This window comes from Callithrix jacchus, chromosome 8 (genome assembly GCF_049354715.1).
Source record: "Callithrix jacchus isolate 240 chromosome 8, calJac240_pri, whole genome shotgun sequence".
Classification (NCBI taxonomy): domain Eukaryota; kingdom Metazoa; phylum Chordata; class Mammalia; order Primates; family Cebidae; genus Callithrix; species Callithrix jacchus.
Genome location: NC_133509.1, coordinates 26,673,269 through 26,692,833, shown reverse-complemented (window position 1 = coordinate 26,692,833; position 19,565 = coordinate 26,673,269). Strand labels below are relative to the sequence as shown.

The 19,565-nt window shown below is 43.3% G+C and overlaps 1 protein-coding gene across 9 annotated transcripts in view; it reads left to right on the top strand.

Annotated features, from left to right (window-relative positions):
* LOC108589025 (uncharacterized) overlaps nt 1-16,577 on the top strand; it is a 33,594-nt gene extending 17,017 nt beyond the window's left edge. For 4 of the 9 annotated variants that reach the window (XM_078335961.1, XM_035259414.3, XM_035259415.3 and 1 more), the window contains 14 exons: nt 645-686; nt 786-995; nt 2,162-2,266; nt 2,839-3,048; nt 4,192-4,296; nt 4,858-5,067; nt 6,540-6,644; nt 7,205-7,411; nt 8,599-8,700; nt 9,807-9,905; nt 12,365-12,437; nt 13,414-13,577; nt 14,243-14,294; nt 14,853-16,577. In XM_078335961.1, the coding sequence (XP_078192087.1) occupies nt 645-686; nt 786-995; nt 2,162-2,266; nt 2,839-3,048; nt 4,192-4,296; nt 4,858-5,067; nt 6,540-6,644; nt 7,205-7,411; nt 8,599-8,700; nt 9,807-9,905; nt 12,365-12,437; nt 13,414-13,577; nt 14,243-14,294; nt 14,853-15,096 (1,928 nt within the window). In that variant the 3' untranslated portion in view covers nt 15,097-16,577. Of the gene's footprint in view, nt 1-576; nt 687-785; nt 996-2,161; nt 2,267-2,838; nt 3,049-4,191; nt 4,297-4,857; nt 5,068-6,539; nt 6,645-7,204; nt 7,412-8,598; nt 8,701-9,806; nt 9,906-12,364; nt 12,438-13,413; nt 13,578-14,242; nt 14,295-14,852 lie in introns of all 9 variants that reach the window. The other 5 variants (XM_078335963.1, XM_035259418.3, XM_054239543.2 and 2 more) reach the window with 3 other exon arrangements.
* The last annotated feature ends 2,988 nt before the right edge of the window (nt 16,578-19,565 follow it).

The following is a 19,565-nucleotide window of genomic DNA, read 5'->3' as shown; positions in this document are numbered from 1 at the left end:
AAGCCTCTTCTGCCACAAACATCAGTGTACTGGTACCTGCCAGTAAGAAAAACTAAATCACCATAACCATGGGATGCAGCAAGAATAATATTGAGCCAGGAAAGAAAACATTTTTAAGACTCAGAGGATATCATGGCAGTGTAATAGATTGACATCTTAAACTTGTGGAAAAGCCTAAAATTCTGTTTTGACATGTGAGAAGGACTTACCATGTTTAACATGACTGACTTTATGACTAGCATTAAGAAAGTATCACATGTTGGGAAACTGTTTCTGCCTTGATGATTTTATACACATAAGAGATGAAAAATGAGGCACATGCTTAGATGTATTGGGAATGAGATGGCACTGTGGCATTGTCACAACGGTACACAAATACTGAGAGTGACTTATAGAGTAATGGTCCCCATCTGTTATGACCTCAGGTGAGACCAGGAGGCCTGTGTTTTAGCAAACCCTGGGCAGTTGGAATGAAGGGCTCCTAAGATTCCATGACACGCCCAGCTTTTAATTCTGTTATTGCAACAGCAGACGGTTACCTGGGACACTGTCCGCTATCTCTCTCACTCTTGTCAGAGTCTGAGCTACAGGCAGCGCCTTCAGTTCTCAGCTCAAGGATTTTCAACTTTGTTTTTGCGGTTAAGGACCCCAAAGTGCTGTGAGGAGGGATCGAGTTTTTCTCAACAGTAAGTTAAGAATTTGAGTTCCTGACATCCCCCAGTCCTGATGAAACCTATTTGATTTCCAGTTTTTAACCGATCATGTGTTTGTGTTTCTTCTCCCAGTCCCTGGCCCTACCTGTGGTGCCCCAAACGTCAGCATGATAGCATCTGGCAGGACGTGTTCCAGGAAGACCACAGAGGCAAACTTTCCAGATACCATCGAGAATTCCTACTCCCAGCAGGAAGAGACCAAACCAAATATCGGAGCCAGCAAAAATAGACTTCTTCTGAGTCAGGTGGCTTACTTCCTGAACTACCAACTGAAGACCTACAGTAAGTTCTATAGGTTGACCATCATGAAGGTGATGAAGGATGTCCTGTCTTGTCTCAAGAGACTAACCGTTCTCTTAATCAAAATTAATTTCATCCTTCCCATACTTAAACTAGCAATGGGTATTTTAACATTTACTTAAAGATGGAAGACAGTGGCAAAAGTATTTAGCAACTTTTCCACATCTACAGTAAGGTGGGTGCAGGACTGGGGTTAAAATCCCAGCGATTGATTTCTGACACAGGCACAGAACCACCTGTTTTTCTCACCAAAAGGCTAAATCATGTTTACAGGAATCCTCTCTGTACCATACAAGATGCTACATACAAGTAGCATCTAGTCTGTTGGTCTAAATGTCTGAGGCTACTGAACTTCCATTTGGTTCCGGTTTCTGCTGAGGCCCAGTAGACAAAGCTGTGTTCTGGGACACTGGGAGAAACACAGTGGTAGCATACAGTACCCACTATGAGAAGCTGCAACGGGACCCTGCTCCTAATAGAACCTGTGGTATCTATAAGTGACACCATCAAGGGCAGGGAGTACCCTGGTACTGGTGCCTCAGCCTCCCAATCAGCTGTAATCTCCGATGGGCACCAGCACACCTGGAAAAATTTTGTATATTTAGTAGAGGCAGGGTTTCACCATGTTGGCCAGGCTGGTCTTGAACTCCTGAGGTCAAGTGATCTGCCTGCTTGAGCCTCCTAAAGTGCTGGGATTCCAGGCGTGAGCCACCATGCCTGCTCCACGGATTCTTTTTTCAGTAGAGATTGTTAGAATTCATCCCTTGGTCCACTCTCCTATATAAATTTCTCTAACAATTCATTGGCAATGATATATGATCAGATAAATCAGTATTACAACAATGCTTCTGGAAAGTAGGGCAATTTTTGAAGATTTTGGGGACAAAGGTTTAATTTCTTGCACTGACTTAGGTAAGATGATGTGACTTAAGATCTACCAGATGGAGGTTTTGTCCCATGGATTTGAAAAGCAGGCTCATCTACTTCTAGGGTGACTTAACCTAGGGACCAGTAGAACATTCCTGTCAGAATATCACATTCTTACCCTGAGAATATTTTACATCCTTGCGCTATGACCGAACACCGTTTTGGTCTCGTGTGAAGTGTGATTTCCTTAATGTGACCTGCTCTTTTGAATTTGTTTATAGGAGATCGAAAAGATCACGATGAAGAACAGAAAGACAGAGACAGCAAAAATAAACTTCTTATGAGTCAAGTGGCCTACTACCTGGGCTGCCGGCTGAAGATGGAAGGTAAGTTCTCTAGGTTCACTGTCTCAAAAGTGATGAACAGTGTCCTGCCTTGTCTCTGAGAATTGATGCACTCTCTTCAGAGTTGATTTTACCCTACCCATACTTCTAGGAATATAGCAATGGGTATTTTAACATTTTGTTAAAATATGTTAACAAAATACTGGAGGACAGAGGCCAAAGTATTGAGCAACATTACCACATCTGCAGTAAGGGGGGTGTGGGACTAGTGTTAATATCCCAGCAATTGATTCCTGATACAGGCACAGAACCACCTGTATTTCTCAGCAAGAGGCTAAATCATGTTTAAAGGAATCCTTCTAACATAGACGATCCTGCAGAACTCATAAGCAAGATAAAGGTAGAAGTGTTAATTTCCTGGTTTCAAGGTGACTGAGTAGTTAAGACAAGTTGACTATAAAGAGAATGAGAGAGGAGGTAAGAAGAGTAAAAGCAGGGAAAGAACATCTTCAAATCAACAGGCAAGGCTGTCAGTGACATCGCTCAGTCCCGATTAAACCAATTTGATGTCACCAGTTTCTAACCCATCATGTGTTTGGGTTTCTTCTCCCCAGTGCCTGGCTATCTGTGTTCTGCCCCAAATGTCACCACGGTGGCATCAGGCAAGCCTCCTTCCAGAAAAAACACAGAAGTGAACATTCCAGAAGACATTGAGAAATCCTGCTCCCAGCAGGAAGAAAACAAAGCAGATTTCAGAGCCAGCAAAAATAGACTTCTTCTGAGTCAGGTGGCCTACTTCCTGAACTACCAGCTGAAGACCTACAGTAAGTTCATAGGTTCACCACCACGAAAGTGATGATGTCCTGTGTTGTCTTGAGAAACTATCAAGTTTCTTCATCAAAATTAATTTCATCCTTCCCATACTTGCAGAAAATAGAAATGGGTATTTTAACATTTTGTTAAAGATGGAAGACAGAGGCCAAAGTATTTAGCAACTTTTCCACCTCTGCAGTAAGGTAGGTGTGGGACTGGGGTTACAATGCCACCTATTGATCTCAGGCACAGAACCACCTGTTTTTCTCAGCAAGTGGCTAAATCCAGGTTCACAGGAATCCTCTCTGTACCATATAAGATCCTGCAGACAAGTAGCATCTAGTCTGTTGGCCTAAGTGTCTGAGGCTACTGAACTTCCATTCACTTCTGGTTTCTGCTGAGGCCCAGTAGGCAAAGCTGTGTTCTGGGGACACTGGGGGAAACACGGTGATGGCACACAGTACCAGCTGTCTGGAACTTAGGGGGGACCCTGCTCCTAATAGAACCTGTGTTATCTGTAAGTGGCTCCATCAAGAGCAGGGAATACCCTGGTACTGGCGCCGCAGCCTCCCAATCAGCTGCGATCCCCGGTGGGAACCACCACACTTGACTAACTTGTATTTTCAGTAGAGGCAGGGTTTCACCTTGTTGGCCATGCTGGTCTTGAACTCCTGAGGTCAAGGGATCCACCCTCCTGGGCCTCCTAACTTGCTGGGATACCAGGCATGAGCCACCATGGTGGCTCCACAGATTCTTTTTTCAGTAAAGGTTGTTAGAATTCATCTCTCAGTCCAGTCTCCTGTATAAATTTCTCTAACCATTCATTGACCATGATATATGATGAGATAAATCAATATTACAGCAATGCTTCTGGAAAGTAGTTAGGGCAATTTTTGTAAGATTTTTGGGGAAAAGTTTTAATTTTTTGCCTGATTAAGGTCTACTGGATGAGGGAGATTTTATCCCATGGATCAAAAGCAGGCTCACCTACTTCTAGGGCAACTTAGTCTAGGGCCCTTTAGACATTCCTGTCAAAATACCACATTCTTACACAGAGAATATTTTACATCCTTGTGCTATGAGTGGGCACTGATTCGGTCTTGTGTGAAGTGTGATTTGCTTATTGTGACCTGCTCTTCTGAATTTGTTTACAGGAGATCGAAAAGATCACGATGAAGAACAGAAATGCAGAGACCGCAAAAATAAACTTCTTATGAGTCAAGTGGCCTACTACCTGGGCTGCCGGCTGAAGACGGAAGGTAAGTTCTCTAGGTTCACCATCATGAAAGTGATGAACAATGTCCTGTTTTGTCTCTAAGAAACGATACACTGTCTTCTTGAAAGTTCATTTCATTCTGCGCATACTATCAGGAATGTAGCAATGGGTATTTTAACATTTTGTTACTGATGGAAGACAGAGGCCAAAGTATTTAGCGACTTTTCCACGTCTACAGTAAGGCAGGTGTGGGACTAGTATTAATATCCCAGCTATTGATTCCCGATACAGGGACAGAACCACCTGTTTTTCTCAGCAAGAGGCTAAATCATGTTTACAGGAATCCTCTCTACCATATAAGATCCTGGAAAACTTATAAGCAAGATAAAGGTAGAAGTGTTTATTTCATAGTTTCAAGGTGACTGAGTAGCTAAGACAAGTTGAATTTAAGGAGATCAAGAGTGGAGATGAGAAGAGTAAAGGTGGGGAAACAACATCTTCAAATTGATAGGCAGTGCTATCAGTGACATCCCTAAGTTCCGATCAAACCAATTTGATGTCACTAGTTTCTAAAGCATCGTGTGTTTGTGTTTCTTCTCCCCAGTCCCTGGCTATCTGTGTTTTGCCCCAAATGTCAGCACGGTGACATCTGGCAAGCCTCCTTCCAGAGAAAACACAGAGGTGAAAGTTGCAGATGGCATTGAGAAATCCTGCTCCCATCAGGAAGAAAACAAACCGACTTTCAGAGCCAGCAAAAATAGACTTCTTATGAGTCAGGTGGCCTACTTCCTGAACTACCAGCTGAAGACCTACAGTAAGTTTTATAGGTTCACCACCACGAAAGTGATGAATAATGTCCTGTCTCCTTTTGAGAACCTAACCACTTTCTTAATCAAAATTAGTTTCATCCTCTTCATACTTGCAGAAAATAGAAATGGGTATTTTACCATTTTGTTAAAGATGGAAGGCAGAGGCCAAAGCATTTAGCAATTTTTCCATGTCCGCAATAAGGTGGGTGTGGGACTGGGATTAAAATCCCAGCTATTGGCCGGGCGCGGTGGCTCACAAGTATAGTCCCAGCACTTTGGGAGGCCGAGGTGGGTGGATCACGAGATCAAGAGATCGAGACCATCCTGGTCAACATGGTGAAACATCGTCTCTACTTAAAATACTTAGCCAGGTATGGTGGTGTGCGCCTGTAGTCCCAGCTACTTGGGAGGCTGAGGCAGGAGAATTGCTTGAACCCAGGAGACGGAGGTTTCGGTGAGCCGAGTTCGTGCCATTGCACTCCAGCCTGGGTAACAAGAGTGAAACTCCATCTTAAAAAAAAAATCCCAGCTATTGATTTCTGACACAGGCACAGAACCACCTGTTGTTCTCAGCAAAGGGTGAAATCATGTTTACAGGAATCCTCTGTACTGTGTAAGATTCTGCGGACCAGTAGCATCTAGTCTGTTGGTCTAAATGTCTGAGGCTAGTGAACTTCTACTTGGTTCTGGTTTCTGCTGAGCCCCAGTAGGCAAAGGTGTGTTCTGGGGCACCAGGGGAACACAGCGATAGCACATGGTACCTCCTGTGAGGAGCTTGAAGGGGACCCTGCTCCTAATAGAACCTGTAGTATCTGTAAGTGGCACCATCAAGAACAGGGAGTACCCTGGTACTCGTGCCTCAGCCTCCCAATTAGCTGGGATCCCTGGTGGACACCAAAGCACCTGGCTAATTTTTGTATTTTTAGTAGAGGCGGTGTTTCACCATGTTGGCCAGGCCGGTCTTCAACTCCTGAGGTCAAGTGATCTGCCGGTCTGGGCCTGCTTAAAAGCTGGAATTCCAGGCAGGAGACACCGGGCTGCCTTCACAGATCATTTTTAAGTAAAGGTTGTTAGAATTCATCCCTTGGTCTTGTCTCCTATTATAAATTTCCCTAACCATTCATTGAGCATGATATATGATGATATAAATCAGTATTGCAGCAACGCTTCTGGAAAGTGGTTAGGGCAATTTTTGAAGATTTTGGGGACAAAGTTTTAATTATTTGCACTGACTTAGGTCAGAGGATATGTGATTAAGATCTACCAGATGAGGGAGATTTTGTCCCATGGATCTGAAAAGCAGGCTCATCTGCTTCTCAGGTGATTTAACCTAGGGCCTGTTAGAACATTTTCGTCAGAATATCACATTCTTACCCTGAGAATATTTTACATCCTTGTGCTATGACCGAACACTGTTTTGGTCTTTTGTGAAGTGTGATTTCCTTAATGTGACCTGCTCTTCTGAATTTGTTTACAGGAGATCGAAAAGATCACGATGAAGAACAGAAACGCAGAGACAGCAAAAATAAACTTCTTATGAGTCAAGTGGCCTACTACCTGGGCTGCCGGTTGAAGACGGAAGGTAAGTTCTCTGGGTTCACTGTCTCGAAAGTGATGAACAATGTCCTGTCTTGTCTAGGAGAAATTATACATTCACTTCTTCAAAGTTAATTTCATTCTTCCCATACTTCTAGGAAAATAGCAAAGGGTATTTTAACATTTTGTTAAAGATGGAAGACAGAGGGCAAAGCATTTAGCAACTTTTCCACATCTGCAGTAAGGCAGGTGTGGGACTAGGGTTAATATCCCAGCTATTGATTCCTGATACAGGCACAGAACCACCTGTTTTTCTCAGCAAGAGGGTAAGTCATGTTTACAGGAATCCTCTCTAGCATATAAGATCCTGCAAACATAGAAGCAAGATAAAGGTAGAAGTGTTTATGTCCTGGCTTCAAGGTGACTGAGTACCTAAGACAAGTTGACTTTAAGGAGATCAAGAGTGGAGATGAGAAGAGTAAAAGCGGGGAAACAACGTCTTCAAATTGATAGGCAGTGCTGTCAGTGACATCCCTCAGTTCCGATTAAACCAATTGGAAGTCACCAGTTTCTAACGCATCGTGTGTTTGGGTTTCTTCTCCCCAGTCCCTGGCTTTCTGTGGTCTGCCCGAAACATCAACAAGGTGGCATCTGGCAGGCCTCCTTCCAGAAGAAACACTGAGTTGAACATTCCGGAACGCATTGAGAAATCCTGGTCCCAGCAGGAAGATAAACCGAATATCGGAGGCAGCAAAAATAGACTTCTTATGAGTCAGGTGGACTACTCCCTCAACTATCGGCCGAAGACATGCAGTAAGTTCTATAGGTTGACCACCGTGAAAGTTTTGAATGATGTCCAGTCTTGTCTTGAGAAACTAACCGCTCTCTTCATCAAAATTAATTTCATCCTTCCCATTTTTGTAGAAAATAGCAATGGGTATTTTTAACATTTAGTTAAAATTGAAGACAGACGCCAAAATATTTAGCAACATTTCCAGATCTGTAGTAAGGTGGGTGTGGGACTGTGGGACTGGGGTTAAAATCACAGCTATTGATTCCTGACCCAGGCACAGAACCACCTGTTTTTCTCAGCAAGAGGCTAAATCCATGTTTCCAGGAATCCTCTCTGTACCGTGTAAGATTTTACAGACAAGTAGCATCTAGTCTGCTGGTCTAAATGTCTGAGGCTACTGAACTTTCGTGCAGTTCCGGTTTCTGATAAAGGTCCAGTAGGCAAAGCTGTGTTCTGGGTACCCTGGGGGAAACACGGTGATAGCAGACAGTACCCACTGTGAGGAGCTTAAAGGGGACGCTGCTCCTAGTAGAACCTATGCTATCTGTAAGTGGCACCATCAAGAGCAGGGAGTACCGAGGTATTGGTGCCTCAGCTAGCCAATTAGCTGGGATCCCCGGTGGGTACCACCACATCTTGCCAATTTTTTTGTTTTATGTAGAGGCAAGGTTTCACCACGTTGTCCAGGCTGGTCTTGAACTCCTGAGGTCAGGTGATCTGCGTGCCTGGGCCTCCTAAGTTGCTTGGATTCCAGGTGTGAGCCACCATGCTGGCTCCACAGATTCTTTTTCAGTAAAGGTTGTTAAATTCATCCGTCGGTCTGGTCTCCTATATGAATTTCTCTAACCATTCATTGACTATGATATATGATGAGATAAATCGTATTGCAGCAACCCTTTTGGAAAGTAGTTAGGGCAAGTTTTGAAGGTTTTGAGGGAAAAAGTTTTAATTGTTTGAACTGACTTAGATCAGAGGACACACGATTAATATCTACCAGATGAGAGAGGTTTTGTCCCGTTGGTCTGCAAAGCAGGCTCACCTACTTCTCAGGTGACTTAATCTAGGGCTCGATAGAACATTCCAGTCAGAATATCACATTCATACACTGAGAATATTTTATGTCCTTGTGCTGTGACTGGACACTGATTTGGTCTTGTGTGAAGTGTGATTTGTTCAATGTGAGCTGCTCTTCTGAATTTGTTTACAGAAGATCGACAAGATCGTGAAATACAGAAATACAGAGAAAGCAAAAATAACGTTCTTATGAGGCAAGCGGCCTACTACCTGCGCTGCCGGCTAAAGACCAAAGGTAAGTAAGTTCTATAGGTTCACCATCATCATGAAAGTGCTGAACGATCTTCTGTCTTTTCTGTGAGAAACTGAACCCTCTCTTCTTCAGAATTTATTGAATTTTTCCCATACTTCTAGGCAAATATAAATGGGTAGCTTAGCATTTTGTTAAAAATGGATCTGTTGGTCCAGTCTCCTCTGTAAATTTCTCTAACCGTTTACTGACCATCACATATGATGAGATAAATCAGTATTGCTGCAATGTTGTCCCGCAGACAAGTAGCCTCTAGTCTGTTGTTCTAAATGTCTGAGGCTGCTGAACTTCCATTCGGTTCCGGTTTCTGCTGAGGCCCAGTAGGCAAAGCAGTGTTCTGGGGACACTGGGGTAAACACGGTGATAACACACAGTACCCACTGTGGGGAACTTAAAGAGGACTCTGCTCCTTTCACAACCTGTGGTATCGGTAAGTGGCACCATCAAGAGCAGGGAGTACCCTTGTATTCGTGACTCAGCCTGTTAGTTAGCTGGGATCCCCAGTGGACACCATCACCCTTGGCTAGTTTTTGTATTTTTAGTAAGAGGTGGGTTTTCATTATGTTGGCCAGGCTGGTCTTGACTTCCTGAGGTCAAGTGATCTTTCTTCCTGGGCCTCCTAAATTGCTCCAGTTCCAGGCATGAGACACTGTGCTGGCTCCACAGATTCTTTTTTATGTAAAGCTTGTTAGAATTCATCAGTCGGTCCATTCTCTATAAATTTCTCTAACCATTTGTTGGCCATCATATATGACGAGATAAATGAGTATTATTGCAATGCTTCTGGAAAGTAGTTAGGGCAATTTTTGAAGATTTTAGGGACAAAGTTTTAATTGTTTGTGCTTACTTAGGTGAGAGGATAAGTGATTAAGATCTAGCAGATAAGGGAGATTTTGTTCCATGGATCTGAAAAGCAGGCTCATTGACTTCTAGGGTGACCTAATCTAGGGACCAGTAGAACATTCCCTTCAGAATATCACATTCTGAAACGGAGAATATTTTTCATCCTTGTTCTATGACTAGACACTGATTTGGTCTTGTGTGAAGTGCGATTTGCTTAATGTGACCTGCTCTTCTGAATTTGTTTACAGAAGATCGGAGACGTCACGAGGAAGAACAGAAATACAGAGACAGCAAAAATAAACTTCTTATGAGTCAAGACTACCCGGGCTGCAGGTTGAAGACGGAAAGTATGTTTCATAGGTTCACCGTCACCAAAGTGCTGAACAATGTTCTGTGTTTCTTGTGAGAAACAAAAGGCTGTCTTCATCACAATTAATTTCATTTTTACCATACATCTAGGAAAATATAAATGGGTATTTTAACATTTTGTTAAAGGTGGACGAGAGAGGCCAAAGTTATGTAGCAACTTTTGCACATCTGCAGTAAGGCGGGTGTGGGACTGAGGGTAGTCTCAGCTGTTGATTTCTGACACAGGCACAGAACCACCTGTTTTTCTCAGGAAGAGGCTAAATCGTGTTCACAGGAATCCTCTCTGTACCACCTAAGGTCCCGCAGACAAGTAGCATCTAGTCTGTTGTTCTAAATGTCTGAGGCTGCTGAACTTCATTTGGTTCCGGTTTCTGCTGAGGCTCAGTAGGGAAAGCTCTGTTCTGGGGAACATGAGATGGTAGCACACTATTCTTCCTACAGGGAGCTTAAAGAGGACTCTGCTTCTTACATACCCTGTGGTATCTGTAAGTGGCATCATCAAGAGCAAAGATTACTCTGGTCAGAGGGATGTCCTGCTTTTTTTGCAGAGGCTCTCGTTGGTAAAGAGGAAGAACGACGGCACCCATGACTTTTTGAAGGCAGCAGTACATAGAGGAGGGACCCTGGGCCAGTCTCCTGAGCTCCATCCAAGTTGCTTCTTTTGTTTGTTACTCAGTTTTGTCACCTGTTCGTAGGATACTATAATAATGCCTACCTCTGTCAATTGCTGCACTGAATTAGATGGCCTATTTATTGTAACTCTCCCGGGACAGTTGTTGGCACAGAGTAAACTGTCTATTAGTGTCTTTTTTTTTGAAATGGAGTTTCGCTGTTGTTTCCCAGACTGGAGTGCAATGGCATGATCTCGGCTCACCGCAACCTCCGCCTTCTTCAAGAGCAGGGAGTACCCTTGTATTCGTGACTCAGCCTGTTAGTTAGCTGTGATCCCCAGTTGGCACCATCACACTTGGCTAGTTTTTGTATTTTTAGTAGAGGTGGGTTTTCACCATGTTGGCCAGGCTGGTCTTGACTTCCTGAGGTCAAGTGACCTCCCTTCCTGGGCCTCCTAAATTGCTCCAATTCCAGGCATGAGTCACTGTGCTCAAGCAATTCTCCTGCCTCAGACTCCCGAGTAGCTGGCACTACAGGCGCACAGCACCATGCCCAGCTAATTTTTGTATTTTTAGTAGAGATGGGGTTTCACCTCATTGACCAGGATGGTCTCGATCTCTTGACTTCGTGATCCACCCGCCTCGGCCTCCCGAAGTGCAGGAATTATAGGCGTGAGCCACTATGCCCGGCCAATACTGTTAGTTCTTCATTCTACTGTGTCTAGCATAAGGGAAACTTTATTAGTCTTTGTGCATATTTCTTTTATGGCCTTATGAGAGGCTGCAGACCTCCATAATTCCGCAATGACGGTTTTATCAGTGGTGTTTTCTTCCACGAAACATATGTGCCCATGACATGACTAGGACTTTCTGAATGAGAACACAGATGGGAAACCCATGGAGTTGGAGGTCACCATATTGCAAATGTCCCTCCTTCCATGATGGATTGTGGTCTTTGGAACAGGAGGCAGCATCTGTCCAGTTGTAAAGGACAGGAAGGAAGATGTGGCAGGAGGGCAGTTATTGGAGTGGAAAGAGCTCTGGACTAAGAATGAAGGTCCCAGGCTGTATCTTCAGCAGTGTTCTTAGGAACTGTCAGGGAGCAATTGATTTCTTCTTTCTGACTTTCTCTGTCTCCATCTGCAAAGGCAGGTAAATTTCTCTCTCTCCTTCTGCAAAGGCAGACATCTTGCAGTGTCCGAAGCATTCAAATGTGTGAGCACTTATGACCGCATATCACAATAAGATAAAGCCCCTTGCTGTGTGGTATTGGAAAAAGCTCTTGATGTATGGAAAAAGCACTTGATGTATGGGCATTTGGTGGTAGGAAGTGGTTAAGATTGGAGCATTCCCCATGGAGAGAATGTCCCTGAATAACATAGCAGAAGCCACTTGGCAGGCCTGTGAAGTCACCTGATGTGCAGAGGATTGTGGGACAAGTTTGTTTATCCTCTGCTAAAAGAAAGAAATAGGTTGTAAATATGAGCTGTGACGGGATGTCAAGCCTGTCCCTGGGAATCAGATCTGTGTCCGGATGGCGGAGACAGCTGCCAAAGTCCAGAGAGAGGCTGCACAAGCCTCCAGTGATGTGGGAGCAGAAGGTCTTTTCAACATTTAGCCTCATCTTGACGGTGAGCCTCCTGATCTGAAATGCATTTCCTGGTGGATCAGGAAACCATGCCAGGGCATTTTGTTAAAGAGAAAACATGAGAGCCGGTAGAACAGGGACCCATACAAAGATGTTCATGTCCCTGCGCACATTGGGCTGACTGTCCCTGCAGAGTGTGAAATGGGAAATATCTGAACGAACACATCTGTACTTGCAGAAAACAACAAAGACGAGGATGAAGATGTTCATGTCGTGGAGGCAGAGAAAATCCAGGAATCACGTGCCCCCAGGTAACGCTGAAGAAGCAGGAGTAAGTAATGGGTGGTAAAGTATGGAAAAGGTCTAGAAGCACATTCTCTCTGGTGTCTCCCATGGGCCAAAAGCCTGCATTCCCTTGTCCACAATATGTTCAATTCAACCCAACTTAGACACAGGGTGTGGCAGCTGTTGTGGTTCTTTGTATGTGCTGGGTGCCGTGTCTGAATTATACAGGGATAACTGAGTCTTTTTTCTTCTCGGCTCCTTTCTGCCCAGTGTAAGGAATACCAGCTGCTGTCTTTCTCTCCGGTTCCCATGGCAGCCATGCTGTGTTGCAGAGAGGACAATGTTGTGGGTGATTTGTGGCATGTGTGTAGATTTCAATTTCTGACTCCTCCCAAGATGGGAACCTGCAATCAGATGAGCCAGGTGAACTCAGCAAACAGGGATTTCCTGGTTTCACCTGTTCTTCCCACTGTGTTTAAACCCAGGGAGAGACACATATCTGCTTTCTGCCCATTTGTTGTGAGTGTGTTTGCTAGGATTTGTGAAGAGAAGAAATTCACAACATAGACATATTATATCAAAATACTGGAAAAAGGAGGCCCTTAATACACCAGATCTGGGTGTCTGAAGTGCCTCAAGAGCTCTGTCCACTTGAATGCCGCATGTAAAATTCAACACAACTTATGCGAGGCTGTTGAAGCCCCATGTTAGTTCTCATGCTGCAAGTCGTGATGAGAGTTTACAGGGAGAGTCTGGGTGGCCTGTAGTGGCTCATCTGTGGCACATGCACTGAGCACATGCTGCTCATTTGTGCTCTGTCCCCAGGGCAGTCACCCTCCACCCTGCATTTAGAAGTGATAGTTTTTTTTTCTCTTGAAGGAAAAATGCCTTTGCTTTCTGTGACCACTCCATTCTGACTTCCATCAGATCAGCTGGGAAACTTTGTTGTCTAATCCGTGTTGGTTTAATCTTCTGTCATCCCTGTCCTGCCTGGCTCATCAGGAATCTGCAGGAGTCTGTGGAAGAGGAAGCCCCCCAGGAGTCCTGGGATGAAGATTATTCGACTCTCTCAATTCCTCCTGGCACATTTGCCTTCAGTGAGCCTTACAGGACCAACCTGCACTCATTAGAGGAACAGCAGGTCAACTTGGGTCATGACATAGACAGTGAGTACTCTGTTGTGAAAGTGGTAAAGCTCCACTTTGTGTCCCAGATAGACCCCATAGTCTTTGTGCATTGCTCCCCTGGCTGCTCTGAGAGTTGTCATCACTGTGAGCTGAACCTATCCATCAGTGCAGATTTCAATCACTCCGGATTTCAGTCTGAAGCACGGGCATGGGGTGGGTCAGTGAGCTTTGCTCTCTCTCTCTAGTCTCAGTCCATGCCCATGGCACCCTGGACCAACTGTCAGGACATTGAAACCCAAGGTGGGTGTTGGAAACTCACACCAAGCTGTGCAGCACATGCCCATGAGTTGTCTGTGAATCTGAATTAAATGTCTTGCCAGCTACCAACTTCCTCATGAATTTTGTTCCCCAAGCATGTCTGTGAGGTTCTTTCCTGTTTGTACAAACTTGGCATAACTGTTTGTACAAACATGGGATAAAGGGATAATGGTCTACCAGAATAGGGACGTTTCACCATTGGTTCTGAGACACAAACCAAGGAATCTCTATTATGATTGGCCTTGAGACCTCCTGAAGTCTCTCTCTCACATTATCCTGTTGTCAAGCTGAGGAGTCTGAGGTCCCCGTGCAGGGATTAGACGGTGGACTGTTACGGGTGTAGGGCAATGGCTAACTTTGTCTGTCCCTATCTGAATTTATTGCAGCGATTAAAAAGGTTGAAGAAGAGGAAGAAGACCAAGGCCCACTGTGCCCCAGGTAACTTTGAGCAACTGTGAACAGCTAATTTTGTGTTGACACCTGGAGACGCCAGGTCCAGGGAAAACAGAGTGGGCTGACAATATCGATACCATCTTTTCAATGAAGCCTGAAGTATTCCTCCAAACGTCGCTGTTGGTTTTCATTGCAGTAGATACTTAGGTTTTGGTTTCTTCCTCCCCTTCTCATTTAGTAACTGCTGTAGGTTGACCATACTTGTTTTTATGATCAGTGTACGCTGTGTGTCCTGAGGGTACTGACTCAGAGTGTCCTTTTACTCCCTCATCAGTGTGTCACCTGGACAGTTCACTGAGCTTACTTTCTCTCTCTCTCTCTCTCTCTCTCTCTCTCTCTCTCTCTCTCTCATTCTGTTTCTCTTTCATTCTTTTCTCCCCTACTCTTGTCCATTCCAGCATAAGGCAATAGTTTGTTATGTCATTAGTGGATATATGATTTTTCTTTATCAACCACTTTCTTGTCCTACCCATGAAATCGAGTTGGGGCTTTGCTGTGTCTTATTTTCCCTGACTTATTCTTTGGTTTTTCCTCCTTTATTAGGCTCAGCATGGAGCTGGTGGAAGCAGAAGAGCCTGAAGTCTTCTGGTACTCACTGGATGTATTGTATTCAACATACACCGCTTATCTTGAGTTTTATTACACATGCCAGGCTTACACATATGCCGTTTTCTTATATGCAGAAGAGCATGTTCGCTTGACTTTGGACATGGACAGTAGGTTTCTTACTCTGACAGTGATAGGACTCCATCTGGTCTCCCGGGTAGGGGTCATATTTCCACACTAAGACAACGTGTCACACAGGACTCTGCTGGTGCAGAGTATGAACAACGCCATGTTCTTGCTGAAAACGCTTAGCCTGAGTTTCATAGCATGAGGTAATCTACAGACAACTTCACAATGTAGAACAGTGAGTGGCACAACTTACCTGTCTCCTTCAGACAGCCCATGTCACCACAAATCACACAACTGAAAGGAGAGGAGACATTTTTGGTTGAAAAAGAGTAAAAAGATAATGTAGCTCATTTCTTTAGTTCTTTTGAACCCAAAGTGTCCTCACGTTTTTGTCGTTGTCGTTGATGGTGGTGACATGGGCTTGTTTGTAGAGGACAGTTCAGCTGTCTGGCTCAATGGTCTGTACTCTGAAGTTGTCTGAAAATGTCCTCATGCTTAAATTCAGCCTAAATGTTTTCCCAGGAACACTGCAGGGTCAATGCTACCTCACCCATCTGCAGGTAGAGAAGGTCCCGTGTGTCTACCACCATGATCGTGATACCAGGACTTTTCCACCATTTGTCTATCACCATGATCATGACGCCAGATCTGTACCTTTCAGAGACACCTTATTTATACGGATATATATATTTATTCAGAGACACCTTATTTATGCAGACATATATATTCAGAGAACCTTATTTATACCGATATATATATATTTATATGGAAGTAATTGGAAAAATGGTTTTTAAAAGTATTAATATCCTGTATTGAAATGATCATCTCTCAACATTTTATTATTCACTAATCATCCCTGGCTGTGTCAATTATTACATTTACATCTCTACATTGGAAATTTTATATTATTACTGTATCTTTGCTTTTGCTAGTTTTTGTTGTTGAACCAAAAAATTCCCTGCCTGCATTTCAATTTTTGCCAAAGTTAATTTTAATCTATACAATGAAAAGTTTTTTCCTTAAGATAAGACTGTCAGCACCTAAGGCCACAGCAAAACAGAGCCTTTGTTTGCTAATTTTTAAGCCTTTGTTAATTTCTGGCTGAGGAGAGAGGTAGTTTATTTAATTAGCTGCTAATACCTGTTTAAGTGAGCAGCCAGAGAAATGTCTATCAGACTAAGGATATGCAAAGCTTACGCCATTCTCTTTGAGTCTTTTAAACTATTTCAGAAGAGAAGGGAATAGGCAAATTTCACATATAGGGACAGGAAGGAGAATACACTAAAAGATACAAACAACCGTTTCCCAAAACAGAATAGAAAATTCATTAAAATTTATGAAATATTTTCTTATGAAATGTAATCTCTCTAAACTTAGCCATTATATGAAAGTCAATTCTTTATATACCACACTACATTGACTGTTGACATTCCTTAGAATTCATTTCCATGTTTGTTATTTGAAAAAGCAAAAGGACTCTAATCCTTTCTTTTCTTTCCCATGATCTTTTTAAGATTGAGGATTTTTTTTCTAAATAAATCCAAAGATTTTAAAGACTGAAAATTGACATTAAAATTTATCTTCTCAAAGCAATGATGTGTAACTCAGGCTGTCTTATTCCTGTTTGTAGTATAACTGTCAAGTGCTCATTTAACCATTCTTTAAATGTTTCAAATTACTCGGAACAAACCACATTTCAGGGTGGTTTGTTTCTTTGGTTTTGTTTCCTCTTTTCTTTATTTTGAATTCTGGGATACATGTAGAGATCTTGCAGGATTGTTACACAGGTATACACATGCCATTTTTGTTTGCACCTCCACCCCTTCCCCTCCTGTCACCTACATTCGGTATTTCTCCTCCTATCCCTCCCCAATCTCCCCACCCCCTGCTATCTCTCCTGTAGCTCCCCCACCGCCTGACAGGCACCAGTGTTTGATGTTCTTCTCTGTGTATCCGTTGTGTTGGCATTTCAACACCCACTTATGAGTGAGAACATGGTGGTGTTTGCTTTTCTGTTCCTATGTCAGTGTGCTGAGAATGATGGTTCTCAGTTTCATCCATGTCCCTTTAAAGGACATGAACTCAAATGAACTCATCATTTTTTGATGGCTGCATAGTATTCCATGGTGTATATTTGCCACATTTTCTTTATCCAGTCTATCTTTGGTGGGCATTTGTTTTGGTTCCAAGTCTTTGCTATTGTAAGCAGTGCTGCAGCAAACATAGGTGTTCATGTGTCTTTGTAATACAATGTTTTATGATCGTTTGGGTGTGTACCCAATCATGGGATTGTGGGTCAAATGGTATTTATGTTTCTAGATCCTTGAGGTGTCGCCACACTGTCTTTCGCAATGTGCCTGATTATATCTTGCTCTAGGTTCAGAACGTTTTCTGTTATTATTTCTCTGAAGAAGCTTTCTACTCTGTGCTCCTTCTCAACCCCCTATTTAAGGCCAGTGAATCTTCGATTTTCTCTTTTGAAGCCCTCTTCTAGATCTCTTAAGCATTCTGTGTTCCTTCTCATTATTCTTTTCTTTTTTCTTCTCTGACTGTATTTGAAATAGCGTGTTTTAATGCTCACTAATTCTTCTGCTTAATCAATTCTCCTGAGACTCACTAAGGCATTTCCAGCTCCAGGATTTGTTTGCTATTTTCTATCACGTCAGTATTGTTAGATTTTTTTGATATAAGTTTGAATTGTTTCTGTTTTCTTGAAGTTCATTGAGCTTTCTCAAAATAGTTACTCTAAGTTTCCTGAGAAGTTACATGTCTCCATCGCCCCAGGGTTGGTCAGTGGCGGCTCATCTGGTCTATTTGCTGAGGTCATATTGACTTCAGTGTTCCTTATACTGTCGACATTTGTCAATATCTAGGCATTGAAGGATAAGGTATTTATCTAGGCATTGAAGGATAAGGTATTTATTCCAGCCTTTGCAGTCAGGTCTTGTTTGTACCTGTCCTTCATAGGGCCTTCCAGGAATTCAAAGTGGGCTAACCAGTTCCCTATGCCATGGTCACTACAGCCATTTTTGTACTGCAGGGTACCCTAGGCCCAGGTACACTGCAGTCCTTACAGATGCCCGGGTCCCCAGCCCTCTTGGACTTGGGAGAAGATCAGGGATTGTTCTCTGGGTCCCCAGGCAAAACCTCTAGCTTACTTTTCTCTATTTCCCTCAAGCAAAAGGAATCTCTCTGTAGGCTACACTGCCTGGAGGATGGGGAGGGGTGATGCATCATTCCCATAGTGGCTGCAGCTGCTGCTGTCATACTGGCTGTGACCTCAAGTCTGGCATCTTCCAGACCTAAGCAACATCAGAGTTTGCCCAAGGAGTGCTGTGGTCGCTGCAGCCTGCCTGCCCCTGACATTTATTTGAAGCCAAATTAATTTCCAGTGATAAAGCTAAGCAGAACTTTGGTTGGCTCTTCCTCCTGAGGCAGCTGATTCCCTTTGGCCCAGGGTGAGTCTAAATGCTTCTGTGGACATCAGCCTGGAATCAAGCGCTGTTGGGTTCTTTTAGGGTTGTGTTTCACTATGGGAAGACTGATGCTGAGTTTGAATATAAAGCCCCACACTTTTTTTTTGTCTTCAAAAGAACTTTTCCCAAAAAGCATTTTAAAAGTTTTGTCAATGTTGATGGAATGACATACTCTTTGACTCAAGGGTCTTAAATGGATTTTAAAATCAAAAATATTATCAAAAGGCAGACTCTAGGGCCCACACCAACTACATCTCCTTGGTTTAGAGACCAGTATGTAGCTCCTATAGTCTCCACCGCTGTTTCTAAGGTACACCAAGTTCAAGAACCATTCTTTCATATTTTCAGACTAGGGATTCTCACAAAATGAAAAAGAGGAAAAACCTTAATCTTTTAAAGTTAGAGTTCAAGCATTAGACTCTGCACTTCTTAAACACAGTTTATCTTTTTCATTTTCTCTTTCTAGTTCTGTATACTGTCAAGGCATTGGTGCAGAAATAAGAAAGCAGTGAAAAACTATTTATTTCTTTATATATGTTTTGCTATAATAATCACCAAGAAGACTTTCATTTTCTTTACCCTGTTCACCAATTATATTGGCCTTCAACACATGTCGATAGCAACGTATATAAATCTATATCATGCATTTATACACACAGACATGCTGTATCAGCACTGTGAAGACACGGACTGGGCTTTACTATCTCTGGGGGCCTCTCCCATGCCACTTAAAAGTGGGCACAGGTTTGCTCTCTGCAAGAATTTCAGCAGAACTGGTCTTGCTACCAGTCCCGTTTTCCCAAGGTAAGATAGGATGACAAAATGGGACTGTATTTTAAGTGAGGTCAGTCCAATTTGGTTATCATAGAAGAAAAGAAATAGGATTTGCTAGCTTAAGCCTGAGATGGTATCTGGGGAGTTACCACATTCCTGATGTGAACTCAAAGAAAACAGACGCTGCAGTGCAGACCAAAGCCCAGCCCGACTCGACCCAATAGGATCAGGTGTGGATCTGTGAGTAGCGCTCACTGAGTCCCCGCCTGTACTGTCCAGCAGGGCACTGCTGCTCAGTATTGTGCTTTTAGAACCTGCCAGAGGAGCTCCA